Source organism: Scyliorhinus canicula, chromosome 16 (assembly GCF_902713615.1).
Source record: "Scyliorhinus canicula chromosome 16, sScyCan1.1, whole genome shotgun sequence".
In the NCBI taxonomy this organism is placed as follows: domain Eukaryota; kingdom Metazoa; phylum Chordata; class Chondrichthyes; order Carcharhiniformes; family Scyliorhinidae; genus Scyliorhinus; species Scyliorhinus canicula.
The window spans coordinates 49,563,402-49,580,054 of NC_052161.1; the positions used below are offsets into that span (position 1 = coordinate 49,563,402).

General features: G+C 46.5%; 1 protein-coding gene across 1 annotated transcript in view; it reads left to right on the forward strand.

Moving 5' to 3' along the window:
* valopa (vertebrate ancient long opsin a) overlaps window positions 1–16,653 on the forward strand; it is a 50,603-nt gene that overhangs the window by 14,471 nt on the left and 19,479 nt on the right. Inside the window, exon 2 of the mRNA XM_038773595.1 lies at window positions 10,838–11,048. Within this exon, the coding sequence (XP_038629523.1) occupies window positions 10,838–11,048 (211 nt within the window). The remainder of the gene's footprint in view (window positions 1–10,837; window positions 11,049–16,653) is intronic.

A 16,653-nucleotide genomic window follows, 5' to 3' on the forward strand; every position in this document is an offset into this window, starting at 1 on the left:
CATTTGCCCACTACAGATAGATTAGTGTGCTGGGATGTGGGAAAGTGAGAGAGCGGTTAGAGGATAAACGTTCCTATGGTTAACCATGCCAGAATGTGGTTTGCAGCTCATGCTGGGATTGAAAAGATCGAGGGCTCAATTCTCCACTGGCAGGGTTCTCCATTGCGCTGGCAGCGCACTCATGCCTAGGGATTTCCCAATGGCGTTGGGCTGCTCACAATGGGAAACCCCATTGGCCGTTGGTGAGACGAAGAATCCTACAGCCGGCGTAGCATGCTGCACCAGGAAACTGCTGTGCCGGGACGGAGAATCCTGCCCAAGCTCTCGAGGAGTTAAAGTTAAAAGATTTGCCTAGCTTGCGGAGGAAGGAGGATCTGCAATAATACTTCCGTGGTGAAGGATAATTCTGGGGTTAGAAGTTACCAGGCTGGGAAAGGAGATGAACAGAAGTAAACCCTTGGGAGCTAAGAATCATTTTGGTTTGATTCTGGAAGCATTGAATGCCTATTTAATGGACAGTTTAATGTATTCCTGTGACAAACGTTTTCCCAGTTATGCTGAAGATGAGAAGGGGCTATTCCATTCTATGATTTAAATTCTAATTTGCCGACACAGATAGTGTTTAGTCAATATAGTGTTTTGTCTCTTGTTGCAGTAAACATCTAAAATGTGATAGCTTGGTATGTAATTGGGCAGCACGGTAGCCTTGTGGATAGCACAATTGCTTCACAGCTCCATGGTCCCAGGTTCGATTCCGGCTTGGATCACTGTCTGTGTGGAGTCTGCACATCCTCCCCGTGTGTGCGTGGGTTTCCTCCGGGTGCTCCGGTTTCCTCCCACAGTCCAAAGATGTGCAGGTTAGGTGGATTGGCCATGATAAATTGCCCTTAGTGTACAAAATTGCCCTTAGTGTTGGGTGGGGTTACTGGATTATGGGGATAAGGTGGAAGTGTTGACCTTGGGTAGGGTGCTCTTTCCAAGAGCTGGTGCAGACTCGATGGGCCGAATGGCCTCCTTCTGCACTGTAAATTCTATATCTATGATATCTATGAATTCATTCAGTTGTTAACTGGAAATTTTATTTCAGCATTACTGGTCTCTACAGGGATCGTAACCATATTTATGCCATCCAACAATGATAACTTGTTAGCTATACACAGAGCCGAACCTAAAGCAATCCTCCTTTTTTTTTGTTAATCTTGGATAATGTGAACTATTTCAATAACCTCAGTGTAATAACCACCAAGGCCAGTCTACTAACAATAACTTTTTTTATTGTGGGAACAAAAAGGGCCACGACCGCGGCTTACAACACTTACGTCCCAGCCCGGGGACACACAGAGATGTCAGTCTGGGTTGAAACTACAGGTTTTCCACTCACGCCATTCATCTCCCATTGGTTGAGCCTCCACCGCTCAATAGGTGAATCCATATTCCACGAAGCCCCCAGGGAGATCTATAAATGACTGCACCCACCTCCCCCCCATGTCCTTTGTGGTCATCATGGCACTCAGAAATTAATTCCATTGATCAATAATATCTGCATAAGTACCTTGAATATGTTTACAGTTTGCTTTTAATTGCTTTTTAATGTATTGTTATCATAAGTACTGTTAACAAAATTGTGCTGGCTTTCATTTTGATGAGCTTGGCAATAAGAGGTTGACTCATTTAAGTTATAGCTTATATGTATACCAATTGGGAATTGTCATTATAAATGCAAATAAAATCCAGACCACTTGATGTGAGCAAGCCAACTTTAAATAGCTAGGACTTCCCAAGACATAGTCAATAAATTCACAGAGAGTTCTTTGATGAAATATTATGGTAAGGAAATTAGGGAGTTGTCTGCTGCCCTTTGATTAAAATTTACTTTTATTATTCATTAAGATTTGTTTCCTAATCCCAGTTTTTGTTTTGCAGAGTGTGAGAAGATAAAGCCATTACGAAAAGCCTAACGATATTTTGTTTTTGTTGCTAGTGTCATAAATTTAGAGAAAACATTGGCAAGGCCACAGTTAGAATAGCATTCAATTTTAACCATCCTACAGTACCCTATGGTAAGCAGAATTACATTTCTGAGAACATAAGACATAGATTCTCAAAGGTGATGCCAAGAAAGGGGACATTTCTGCACTGCAACAGCGAAAAACATGAAAATATTTAGTAAAAGATTTTCAAATGATAAAATATGTTGACAGATTTCATAGGAAAAGAATACTTCCTGTGAGATGTCAGAGACGAGGAATCATTAATTTAAAAATATGATGGCTCGGGAGGAGAGAGGTTAGCAGAGGTGTCTTTACTCAGATGGTTTTTGAGCAGGGAATGGTTCAGGCATAGGCACTTGCATGTTTGAAACAAAAACTTGATAAGGTTTAAAATTGAAGAAATGTTGCGATAGGATTAACACAGGAATACTGGGATTAATTTGTTATAATTATGAATTTGCAAAGTTATTATAGTTTGGGACTATAGCTTTAAATTTAGGGTAAATGAAGGGGTGTCTTGTGATCTGTTCTGACATCTATCTGACAGTAAGCCTGGGTGGATTGATTGTTGGAGATCAGCAGAAAGCTTAGGTTCACTGAGAAGAAGGTGCAAGTATTTACAATTGGAGACAATGGCAACTGTCACAGAGTTTATAATGAGAAGTCTCTGAGTTGCCAAAGTCTCAGAAAGCTGTTTCAAGTATACGATTGCAAACAGGTGAACTTCAAACATTAATTCTAGGATGAACAGCAATTCAACAGTCTTGCAGATTATGAGAACTTTGTTCTGGATGGCCAAGTGGAAGAAGACTAATCGGAACAGGCTTAACTGTTGACAGTGGATTTAAGTAACTCTCCAAAAACTGAGAAAAGTCACTTGAATTTGCTACTTGACAAAACAGGGTTACAGGAACTCACTGGAAACTATGGGCAACTGTGATTCCATATGAAGTGTGATGGGTGGTAAGTATAAACAAGGAAGGTTCCTCTCTGAAGTTTAATGTATAAGTTGTCTCCAAAAAGAAAAGAAAATTTAATCAATCATGCTTTTCATCATTTGTTACAGTAAAAGCTTCAACACGTGAACTCCTAGCATTACTTTCAGCTAATAACAGGTAGTCTAAATCTTTTTTTGAGACTTCCAGAGGCAAACATGGTGTGAGTGGTCGTACATTTTGTAGCTCTCGCTGGTGGCGGTGGCGGTGTTTATAGACCTTTTCCCCAGCTAACGGGCGGACGTGTTGATGAAAAAAGGTGCAGGAGTGGTGGAAGAAGAGTGTGCTCCACCGGTGGATGGATTTGTTGGCCAGAAGTGATTTTAAGCGAAAGAAGTAGTTGGAGCGAGAAACTATGCCTGGGACACAGAGGAAGATGGCGGACGGTAAAGGACCGGATCTAACGGCTCAGTGGTCTACGGAGCAGCTGGTGGACGAGAAGTTCACCCAGCAGAGAAAGGAGACTCTGGAGTACCTGGCGAGGATGGCGGATCCGATTAAGGCGGGAATCGATCGCCTGGACTTGAGGCTTGAGTCTCAGAGCCAGACGATCCAGGAGGAGAGGTTGGGGTAGCACGGGAAGCAGCCAAGATGGGGGTGATGCAGGATATTCAGAGGCAGCTACAGGAGAAAGTGGAGTATTTGGAGAACCGGTCTCAGAAACAGAACCTGAGGATCGTGGGGCTGCCGGAGGGCAGTGAGGGAGCAGATCCAGGCTCATATGTGGCCAGGATTTTCGAGAAGTTGCTGGGAGAGGGCCTTTGAATGGCCCCTGGAGGTGGACCGGCGCAAAGGGTGCTAATGAGGAAGCCATAGGGTAACAAGCCACCGAAGGCAATGGTGGTGCAGCTAAATCGGTTTTTGGACAAGGAGCGGATCCTGAGGTGGATTAAGCAGGCGAGGCGATGTACCTGGGAGGGCATGAACTTTGAGTATACCAGAACCTGGGTGCAGAGCTGGCCAAGAGGAGAGCGGGTTGTAATAAGGTGAAGGCTGCCCTCTTTAGGAAGGCGGTGAAATTTGGGATGCTGTACCCGGCTCGCCTCTGGGTGACCTACAATGGCCGTGAATTTTACTTTGGGACGCCGGAGGAAGCTCTGGAGTTTTTGAGGGGCAATGGACTGGCAGGAGAAGGACGACTTTTAACTTTGGAGGAGGTGTTCTTTTTTATTTGGGGACCATTGTCCTGTGTTCTTCTGTGGGAGATGGATGGTTGCTCATTTCTTTGTTTTTGTCTTTGAATGTTGGTGTTGTTGTTGTTTGCACCGGGATAGTGTTTGAGTGGGAGGGAGGAGAATCAGTGGGGGGGTATGATGCTATGTGCCATGGATGGGGCTGCCAGGCCCACTGGGCGGGTTGTTGTTGTGTGGGGAGGAGGGGGATGCTAACAGGGGAGAGGCTTATGAAATGTGGTTTTGGGAGGGTCGATGATGGTGGACATCTGAGGACGGGCCTGAGGGGGTGCGGGACACAAGCTGGAGGCTGGCCCAGGAGGGAACATGGCTGATTGATGGGGGGTGGGGTGGGGGGGGGGGGTGGTTAGGGTTAGGGGGCTTGCCCCTGACCAGACTGGTCACATGGAATGTGAGAGGGCTGAATGGCTGAATGGGCCGGTCAATCAGGGCTCGCATGTTTGCGCCTAAAGGTGGATTTTTACAGGAAACGCATATGAGGATTGTGGTGATCGTAGATTGACTAGATACAAAACAACTGAGCAAACACACTTCACAGAGGGCAGAACTTGGAGCAGGACACACACACACGCCAGCTAGGAGCACTGAAGATAGCCATAGGTAACAGCTCTGAAGAGAGAACGAACTCACAATAAAGCATCTTCTCCACATTTGAGACTACGAGCTTTATTAAGACACGAGTAACAACACATGGTACCCAGGAGTGGCTTCAGACGCTTACTACAGGACAACTCAGTGGCAGATACAGAAAGCTCAAAATGGCATGGAAATCTCCTACTGGACATTTGACTTGGGAAGACATCGCTAATTCGAGGATGTGGTATGGATACCCAGATCAGCTGGACCAGACTGGCGTTGTAAGAAATGTCTGGAAAAGGTTTAAACAAATGTTTGATATTTATCTCACAGCTAATGATGTACAAGAAGCCTCAGACAACATTAAAATAGCAATTCTCACCGCAGGGCCTGTAAATAGGAAAGTGTATAATGGATTTAAATACTCAAAAGATGAAGACAGAAACAGCTTACAAACGTTACTAAACAAATTTGAAGAGTACTGTGAGAAATTTGAACAGCAAGGCATGCTCAGAGTCCAAAATGCACAGAGACTGAGTGATGCAAAACTTAAAAAATCACGAAAAGAACAAGAAATCGCGAATGAAAAGTACAGATCAAAAAGAAGAAATAACAAGAATTTCTCACAAAGCCAAAACGCTGAAACCCTGTCCAGATCGGGAAGAGAAGATTACTTACAACTTTTAGAAATCCAGTCCTGGTAGGAAAGAAAAATCCCTGAAATCCGCGAAAAACGCGAAAAAATGGCGTCGGACCACATTTTGCAGTCTCCGGTAAGCAAAGAACTACAAATCGCGTCTGCGCATGCGCCGGAACCGGAAGCCGCGCATGCGCAGTCAAAAAAAGTCTTGGTCGCGGATCGTCATGCGCATGCGCAAGCCGCGCATGCGCAATAGACACAGAACCGCACAGGGAAGGAAAGCCGATTTGCGCATGCGCAATTCATTCCTACGCGTGACGTCATGACGTCTGAGCATCCCGACCACGCCCACTTAAAAGGGAAATGCCCGAAAATTGAAAATAAGACACTTAAAGTGGTAAACACAAATTTTCTTGCCTCAGAACACAGAAAAACACCTGAACTTAAACCAACAGTTAAAAACAACTTGCACAACACCCTGAAAAAAGCAGTCTGCACCACCCAAAGTGAAGAGAACAAAAAGAATTCCGAAACAACAAAAGATGATTTGTTTTTCGAAGATTACCTCTCAGACATGGCTGAGACAGTCGGATATGCTTATCACAGCATCAGCGACACGGTCGCAAAGTTCAACACGAATCAACTCGTGGTAGAAGAATCCAACCAGGATGATTTGGTTTTCGAAGAATACTACTCAGACACAGCTGAGTCAGTCGGATATGCTTATCACAGCATCAGCGACATAGTCGCAAAGTTCAACACGAATCAACTCGTGGTAGAAGAAGCCAACGAAGATGAAATGGGTATCAAAGAATACTACTCAGACATGGAGGAGTTATTTGGACATGCTGATCACAGCATCAGCGACACCGTTGCAAAGCTCAACACGACTCTACTCATGGTAGATGAATCCAACACCATGATGCCATGGCAGCTCGTCGATACATTGGATGACAGCAATACCCTAGACGAAGACGACGCCACACAGAGAGCACAGGAAGACTCCACAGAGCGAGCGATGACAGGCTCCACAGTGCGAGTGATGAAAGACTCCAAAAGGGATGCAAGCAAACACTCCCTGGCGAACACCATGCACGAACAAGACCATGCAGGTAAACCCGCTGTATCTGAGCAACCGCAAGCAGACTATGAAAGTCTACCAAGCTCACAGGAACAAAAGAAGACAATGCACCTCTACCCACTGCATGCGAAGACAGTGACAAGGTGATCACACTCGACGTACAGGATCACAGCGAGACTGACAGTTCTCAGCTTGTCTGTACCGACACACAGAGCGAAAACAGTAACAAGGTGATCGCACTCGACGTACAGGATCACAGCGAGACTGACAGTTCTCAGCTTGTCTGTACAGAAGCACAGAGTCGGGCCACCCAACAGTCCAGAGAGACGATGCCGAAAGAAACCATGCAGATTCTGACTCCAGAAGAGGAGCACCTGAAGTCCAGAGAGACCAAGCCAAAAGAAACCATGCAGATTTTGACTCCAGAAGAGGAGCACCTGGAGTCCAGTGAGACAACATCAACAGAAATCATGAAGATTTCAACTCCAGAAGCGGAGCACCAAGAGTCCGGAGACACCACGTCAACTGAAATCATGCAGATTTGGACTCCAGAAGAGGAGCGCCAGAAGTCCACAGACACCATGTCAATTGTAATCATGGAGGTTTTGACTCCAGAAAAGATAGCGACAACGACAGAGACAGAAACAACAAGAACGGCAACGAAAACAACAAAGTCATGAACAAAGATAGCGACAACACCAAAGACAGAAACGACAAAAACAGCAACACGAACGGCAACGAAAACAACAAAGTCAGGAACAACGACAGTGCCAACACCAAAGACAGAAACGACAAAAACAGCAACAAGTACGGCAACGAAAACAACAAAAACAGGAACGACAGAAACAACAGCAATGAAACAATGACTTGTACACAATGGTACTACTCGGCACATGAAGGACAATGCCACAGCACACTGCAAAACGATGACAAGACTACAAACATGTCATGGGATGACAACGAATCGCACAAACTCACGTCTGCTCCAGAACGAGCAAGCACACCAGCATCCAAGGCGGATGAGACAATAAATCAACACCACAAGCACAGAAAAAAATCCATGCCAGTCAACATCAGTGAGGTGACCATGCAAACACCTCGGGATGATGCATTGGTACTTAAAATAACAAGGAACACCAACAACATTCACAGCGGACTTGCAATATCAATATCACCACGTCATCAACAACAAAAAGAAAAAAAAAGCTCTGAACAAATTCATCAAGTTTGGACTCATAAATGTTTTTATTAAGATTGGACATATAATTACATTGGCTTTGTACAATATGCAATAGCACCATCACCTGTATAGATACGCATATCATAAGTAACTGTTTTCTATAATTTTCGTTAACGATGTACAGCAAATATGTAAAGAGAAAAAGGGGGATGTGGTGATCGTAGATTGACTAGATACAAAACAACTGAGCAAACACACTTCACAGAGGGCAGAACTTGGAGCAGGACACACACACACGCCAGCAAGGAGCACTGAAGGTAGCCGTAGGTAACAGCTCTGAAGAGAGAACAAACTCACAATAAAGCATCTTCTCCACATTTGAGACTACGAGCTTTATTAAGACACAAGGAACAACACAAGGATTGGGGACCAGACTCGGCTCAGATAAGGGTGGGTAGGGAAGGTATTTCACTCTGGATTGAAATTGAAGATGTGGGGGTTAGCGGTCTTGATAAATAAATGGGTAGCTTTTAAAGTGGGGAAAATAGTGGCAGACGGGGTAGGTGAGTGGGAAATTGGAAGGGATGTCGGTGGTATTGATGAATATTGATGCCCCAAACTGGGATGATGTAAAGTATAGGAGGAGGGTGTTGGGGAAGATCCCGGACCTCGACTCGCACTGGTTGATATTGGAGGGAGGATTTTAACACAGTTTTGGAGCCAAAGTTGGATTAATCGAGTCCGATGTCGGGGAGAGTATCGGCGGTGGCGACGGAACTATGAACTATGAAGCACATGGCTGGGGTGGACCCGTGGAGGTTTAGTCGGCTGAGGGGGAAGAAATTCTTGTTTTTCTTCCATGTGCACAGGGTGTACTCCAGAATCGACTATTTTGTGTTGGATAGGACGTTATTAGCGGGGTGGTCGGTTTAGAGTATTCGGCAATTGTGATATCGGATCATGCGCCACATTGGGTGGATTTGCAGGTGAATTGGGTGGGTGGGGGGACATTGCCCGCAGTGGAGGTTGGATGTGGGGCTATTGGCAGATCAGGAGGTTTGTAAGTGAGTGAGGGCTGCCATTCGGGGATATATGGAACTGAATGACATGGGGAGATTTCGGCCGTCACGCTCTAGGAAGCATTGAAGGCAATAGTAAGGGGGAATTTATTTCGATATGGGCATACAGGTAGAAGACGGAGCGGGGGGAGATGGCGAGGTTAGTGGATGAGATCTTACAGGTGGACAGGAGGCATTCGGAGGCCCCGGAGGCAGGGTTGCTCAGGGATCGGCAGAAGCTACAGATGGAGTTTGGACTGTCATTGATGATTAAGGCGGTGGGGCAGTTGAGGAGAGCTAAAGGGGTGGTATATAAATATGGGGAAGAGGCAAGTAAGACACATAAATTTAGGAAGCAGGAAGTAGCGAGGGAAATCGGGAAGGTGAAGGATAGGGGAGGGAAGGTGGTCTTGGACCCGATGGAGGTGAATAGGGTGTTTGGGGATTTTTATAACAGGCTGTATGAGTCACAATCTCCATTCCGGACGGAGGGAATGAGGCGTTGTTTGGAGGGGTTGGAATTCCTGATGGTGGAGGTGGACCTGGTGGAGGGACTGGGAGCACCCATTGGGCTGGTGGAGGTGGTGGAGCGCATTGGGTGATGCATGCGGGGAAGGCCCCGGCCCGGATGGGCTTCCAGTGGAATTTTACGAAGAGCTTTTGAGGGACCTTGGGCCCCTGCTGGTAAGGGCATTTAATGAGGCGAGGGAGCAGTGGGTGAGTTTGAAATACATCAGGCTGCATCGGGAGACGAGGCAGGGATGTCCGCTCTCCCCATTGCTCTTTGCCTTGGCTAGACAGTCACTGGCAATGGCACTGACAGCGCCAAGGGACTGGCAGGGGGTAGTATGGGGGGTGAAGCATAGGGTTTCGCTGTACGCAAAAGACTTGCTGCTTTTATTTCAAACCCGTTGGAAGGTATTGTGGGCTTTATGAGTATTTTTAAGAATTTGGCCAGCTCTCGGAGTGCAAATTGAAAATGGGAAAGAGCAAGATTTTCCCGATTCAAGTGAGGGGACAGGAGAAGAGCCTGGGGGATGCCATTTAGAGTAGTGGGAGCAAGCTTTAGGTATCTGGGTATTCAGGAGGCATGGGGGGTACAGAAGCTGAATTTGGCTCGATTGGGCATTTTAGGAGGTGGGATGTGCTCCCGCTGTCGTTGGCGGGACGGGTGCAATCGGTGAAGATAATGGTTCTCCTGAGGTTCTTGTTTGTGTTTCAGAATCTCCCGATCTTCTTTCCTAAGGCTTTTTTCAGGAGGGGAATGTGCTGATTTTGGGGTTTGTTTGGGGTGGGTAAAGCCCCATCGATGAAGAAGGTGCTCCTGGTGTGGAGTCGAGGTGTCGGGAGGGGTGGGGTTAGCTCCTCTGAATTTAATCATCTACTATTCGGCAGCGAATATAGCCATGGTGAGGAAGTGGGTAGTGGGGGAGAGGTCAGTACTGGAGTGGATGGAGACAGCCTCTTGTAATCACACATGTTTGGGGGCATTGTTGACAGCGCATTTTCTGTCCTCGCCGGCCAGGTACTCCACAAGCCCAGTGGTGGTGGTGGCCCTGTGGGGACAGTGACAGTGTATTTAGTACTGAAAATGTTTCAATTAGGGTGGCAAGGCAGCACAGTGATTAGCACTGTTGCTTTACAGCACCAAGGTCCCTGGTTTGATTCCCGGCACTGTCACTGTCTGTGTGGAGTCTGCACATTCTCCCTGTGTCTGCGTGGTGCTCCGGTTTCCTCCCACAAGTCCCGAAAGACGTGCTGTTAGGTAATTTGGCAATTCTGAATTCTCTCTCTGTGTACCCGAACAGACGCTGGAATGTGGCGACTCGGGGCTTTTCACAGTAACTTCATTGCGGTGTTAATGTAAGCCTACTTGTGACAATAAAAATTATTATTATAAAAAAAACTGTTGAGCGAAAGATCGTTATATATTTTTTAGGCTACAGTGGGACGCCTTCAGCGTACCAGAGGTAAGAAGAGACGATATGAGAATGACATCACTTTCTACACTTTGGCCATGTAAATCAAAATTGTGAATACATAATAATGGAAATCTAATTTGCATTGAGGTGATGATTTGTGTTGTTCGTGAGCTTTATTAGTTTTCTGGGTCTATTTTACAGGCATTGTGGCACTCTGGTCACTAGCGGTGCTCGCCTTTGAGCGGTATTTTGTGATCTGTCGACCACTGGGTAATATCCGCCTGCAGGGCAAGCATGCTGCCCTGGGCATTGTCTTCATTTGGGTGTTTTCCTTCATCTGGACCATCCCACCCACCATTGGCTGGAGCAGTTACACCGTCAGTCCAATTGGCACGACATGTGAACCTAACTGGTGAGCCAGCAGCTGAAGAAAGCATGACTGAAATACATGCAGATAACTGTTAGTAAGACATTTATAATGTATAGTTCATTTGCAGATTTTTTTCTGAGCCTGCCTATTATGGATTCAACTCTGTACCTTATTTATTCACAGATATTGTATAATATTATGTTGGCATGCTTCCAAGCTGCAGACTGATCGTCTTAAGTTATTGGAACCTAAGAATCGTAGATCGTAAAATGGCTGGTGCACAGAAGGAGGCCATTTGGCCCATTGTATCGGTGCCTACTCTTTGGCAGAACAATTTAATATTAGCCCACCCCTGTGCATTTTCATCATAGCCCTGCAAATGATTTATTTTAAAGTTCTTCTCCATTTCCATTCTGAAAGCCACAATTGAATATGCCTCCACCACACGCCCAGGCGAAGCATTCCAATTCCCAACCATTCACTGCATCAAAGTGTTTCCCTCATGTCGCCTTTGATTATATTGCCCTCAACTTAAATCTGCGTCCTTTGGTTCTCAACCCATTGTCAATGGGACCAGTTTCTCCTTATCTAGCTCTGTCTCGACTCCTCGGGATTTTGGATGCCTCTCAAACAAATCGCCTTCCAACCTTCTCTTCCAAAAGTATGACCCCCAACTTCTCCAGGGAATCCACGTATCTGACATCCCTGGAATCATTTTCATAAATCTTTTCTGCACCCACTCTGAAGTCTTTACATCCTCCCGAAAGTGCAACTTTCGGATGAGGTGCTTTCGATTTTCTTTTGTTGCTGCAGAGTGAGTAGAGGAGATGTAAATGGAGGAGACCTCACAAGTTCACTGAGCCACAGTGAAGAGGTGTTGGGCGGGATTCTCCGCCCCGACACACCAGTTTTCAGGTACGGCACGCCCTTGCTGCATTCTCCACCCCGCAAGCTGGCCAATGGGTTTTCCCATTGTGGGCGGCCCCACTCCGTTGGGAAATCCCTAGGTGTGGGTGCTCTGCCGACACAATGGAGAATCCTGACAGTGGAGAATCCAGCCCATTGGATCTTTGTGAGAATTGAAGTTAATTTTGAAGGCCTCTGTGCAGAAAACTTACATCGACTGGGTGCTGGGTTTTGAGAGTTATGTTCCCAATTCCGCAAACAAGTCCGACCAGATCTCTCCACCTAAGAAGACATGTGAGGTTGCAGTATTTGTTATTTCTGTCCCACAATTAAGAAGTCAAGCAGTTTATCATGTTTTGTTTACAATAGACAGCAACACTGTGTGCATTCACATTCATGACTTGTCACTGGAATTCTGTTCTGAGTTGCTGAAATGAATTCAAAACAAAGTTTATTTAATTCAGGCTTTTTAAAATTATCAATAAACAAAATAATGGGCTAAATTCTCTTCTGCCCAACGCTGGCTGAGATCTGCATCCAGTATCATCAAAAAAAGACGCAATGTTTATAAATATCTAACTATGATTGACAGCTCACAACCACAACAAAAGCAGTTGAGTGTTTTCTGCTCAGAAAACGAGGAAGCGAACGCACTTAACTGCTTTTGATGTGGTCATGAGCTGACAATCATAGCTAGATGTTCAGAAACATTACAGTTAGTTTCACAACTGGGTACTTGACATCCATTCCAGACATCTGGCAACCTGGAAGCTGTCAATCACAGCCTAGTAAAAGCTATTTCTCTTTTATGTGAGTAAATGCCTTGCAGATCAAAGGATCTGGGGGGGGGGGGGGGGGGGGTTAAACCCTGGTGATGTGGTTTTCACTTTCTAGGAAGTTACAGCTATTGCTTTTTCTGCCTGAGGCAGCAGCTGTAAGGGACATGTGAGTTTTGCAGTGATTCTTTGTCATTGTTTTTGTGCGGACTGCTGTTTAGCTTTTATGTAGGGATGACTGATGGGTGGGGGTGTCTGTTATGGGGGTCTCTGTAATGAGAGTCTCTGTAATGGGGGTCTCTGGTGGGGGATCTCTGTTATGGGGGTTTCTGGTGGGGGATCTCTGTTATGGGGTTTCTGGTGGGAGACTCTGGTGGGGGTCTATGTTATGGGGGTCTCTATTATGGGGGGAGTCTTTGTTATGCGGGTAACTGTTATGGGAGTTCTTTAGTGAGGGTCTCTGTTATATGGGAACTCTGTTATGGGGTGTCTGTTATGGCATTGAGCTATCCTGATGCATGCGTACTACGGGGAGGGTGACCCAACAATTCCCGTGATGGGGGCAGGATTTGGATTGCAGGGGGAGGGAGGTCAGCTGCCGGAACTCGCTGTCGGGCCACTCGCTCAAAATCCGTGACAAAATCCTTGAAATCCCTGCCATGCATAAATTTGCATGGCAAGGGATAGGAACTCACTCCGTGAATGAGCACAAATCAGGAGATTCAACTCCAGTGGGAGAACAGAACATGTGTATTCCCGTCGGAACTGAATAGCATGCACTTCACGTTCCTGCTATTTGACCTGAAATTCAGGGGATGCGAATGGACCAACACTGTGCGGCCGTGAATTGGAACCAATTCCCATCCACGCTGGTGGTGAATTTGCTGGGGCTGGAATTCGCGTTTAAGATCCTGACAAGCTGAAGCTGCTAATAAGTGCTCCACTCATCACACACTCATTTCAGTCAAGATGATGGCTCAGAGAAGACCTGTCCCCCAACCCCCTCCCAATTTCAGGAGTCTGAAGTGGACCCACTGCTCAATGCTATTGAGGAGAGGAAGGATCCACTCTTCCCCAGTGTTGGCCACAGACTCAAACCTGCCCTCCTGAACACACATTTCTTAAAGGTACTCTCACTACAGATACTTATATACACACCCACACTCATTTATAAACACCCATTTCTTAAAGGTACTCTCACATGACATGGGGTATGAGAGTTTCTGGGCGATGAACAGGGTGGGTTCCCACATGATCAGAGGCTCTCTACAGGACATAGTGAGCAGTCAGATGGGAACAGCTAGGGGCTTATAAGTTGCACCAAAGGGGTACGTTTAAATCACCTATTGCAACAATGGTGAGCTGAGCCAGGCCACCTCAATCCTAAGGGGGACTCCCCGAGTGCACGGACCTGGCACCAAGTCATTCCCCTCTACTCCCTGCAGCCCTGGCAGCTACCACCCAGCAAACCACACAAGTCTATAGAGTTTTATCACCTTCTGATGCCCCTCAATAACCATGGTGCTGAGACCCACTTTTAAATACTTGCAAATATTCGCGCCCACATGACTCCCACCTGAGAGGGGTGGAACATCGCAGAGGAGGAGCATGCAGTGTCCAACCCGCTAATGCCATTCAAATCCATGCAAATGACGGTTTTGCATGAGCCTGCCAATGCGGGGCTTGAACTTCACTAAAGCTGCCAGTGGGGCCTGTATTATGGCATCAAATTTGGCGCTGGGCTCAAATCGTGGAGCTGGATTCTCTCAAAGTTGGGCTATGTCCCCACGCCGGCGTAAAAACTCTGGCATTGCACTCTCGAGTTTCGTCAAAAAAAGATAGACCGATTCACTTACCTTCAGGGGGCCAGCAGGGACCCAGAGTAATTCAGGCAGCTTTAGCTGCGGATATGGGCCCCCGCACTTCCGGTTTTGAATCCGTGCATGCTCTGTAACGTAGGCCCCCCTTGATTGGCCACGTGCCCCTGCATCAGACCGGCCCGATCTGTGCCCCAGCAGCTACTGGCTAACCTCATTTCGAAGATGGAGCTGAGAGTGGATTTACTGTGGAGCATCCAAAATTCTGAGCAGGCTGTGGATAGTACATTCAGTGAGGTGGTCATACCAGACGTGAGGATTAAACAGGCAGAAAGAGCATGGGTGACGACCAAGCAGAGTAGAGGAAGACAGGTAGTCTAGGGTCCCCTGTGGAAATCCCCCTTTCTAACCGATATACCATTTTGGATAATGTTAGGGGAGATGGCTGTGTAGGGGAAAGCACTGGCAGCCAACTTCATGACACCATGGGTGGGCCTGTTGCACATTTATAAGGCAAACAGACAGGTGTTTCAGTGGCCGCAAAAGTGACTTCAGGAGGTAGGTTGCCTCCCTGGTGCCGGGGTCAGGATGCCATTGAATGACTGCAGGGCATGATGAAGGGTGAGGGAAAACAGACAGGTATCATGGTACACATAGGCACCAACGATATAGGCAGAATGAAGGATGAGGTCCTGCAAGCAGAATTTAGCGAGCTAGGAAATAGATAAAAATGCAGGACCCACAAGGTCGTAATCTCTGGATTACTTGCAGTGCCACATTCTCGTGAGTATAGAAATAAGTAGTTTGTCCAGATGAATGTGTGGCTGGAAAAATGGTGCAGGAGGAGGGCTTTAGATTTCTGGGACGTTGGGATCATTTTTGGGGATGGCAGGACCTGTACAAGGTGGACAGTTTTCACCTGAACCAAAATGGGACCATAGAGTCATAGTCATAGATGTTTACAGCATGGAAATCGGCCCTTTGGCCCAGCTTGTCCATGCCATCCAGTTTTTTATCACTAAGCTAGTCCCACTTGCCCACATTTGACCCATATCCCTGTATACCCACCCTGTTAGTGTCTAACTGTTTTTTCAAGGAAACAATTTTACCCGCCTCTAGCATTGCCCTTGTCGGGAGTTTTGCTAGTGTCTTTGGGGAGGGTTTAAACTAACTTGACCGGGAGCTGGGATCCTGAGAGAACGTTCAGGAGGGATAGATGCACAGCCAAAATTAGAAGAGACATCAAGTGAGTCAGGACGGCATAGAATGGCTCGACCAGTCACAGAGTTTGGCAAGATTAGGTGGTATTATATTTTAAGGCAAGGATTCTGTTGTTTGTGGTGTGCATAAACGATTTGGAGGAAAATGGTAGCTGGCCTGATTAGCAAGTTCGCGGATGACCCCAAGGCTGGTGGAGTGGCAGATTGTGTTGAGGATTGTCAGAAGATACAGCAGGACATAGATACGTTGGAGACTTGGGCAGAGACATGGCAAATGGAGTTTAATCCGGACAAATGTGAGGTCATGCATTTTGGTAGGTCTAACATAGAGGGGAAATATATTGTAAATGGTAAAACTCTTCGGAATATAGAAAGTCAGAGAGATCTGGGCATGCAGGTCCACAGATCTTTGAAGGTGGTAACACAAGTGGACAAGGTAGCCAAGAAAGCATATGGAATGCTTGCCTTCATTGGAGGGACATAGAGTATAAAAACTGGCAAGCCATGCTACAGATGGATAAAACCTTGGTAAGGCCGCACTTGGACTATTGCGTACAATTCTGGTCGCCCCACTACCAGAAGAATGTGGTGGTTTTGGAGAGGGTGCAGAGGAGGTTTACTAGAATGTTGCCTGGTCTGGAGGGTGTTAGCTACGTGAAGAGGCTGAATAGACTCGGACTGTTTTTATTAGAAAGACGGAGGTTGAGGGGTGACATGATAGAGGTCTACAAAATTATGAGGGGCATGGATAGAGCGGATAGGCAGGCATTATTTCCCAGGGTGGAGAGGTCAGTCACCATGGGGCATAGGTTTAAGGTCCATCGAGCAACGTTTAAACGAGATGTGCGAGGCAGATTTTTTATATGGTGAGTGCCTGGGGCGCGTTGCCAGGGGAGATTGTGGAAGCAGATACATTAACAGTGTTCAA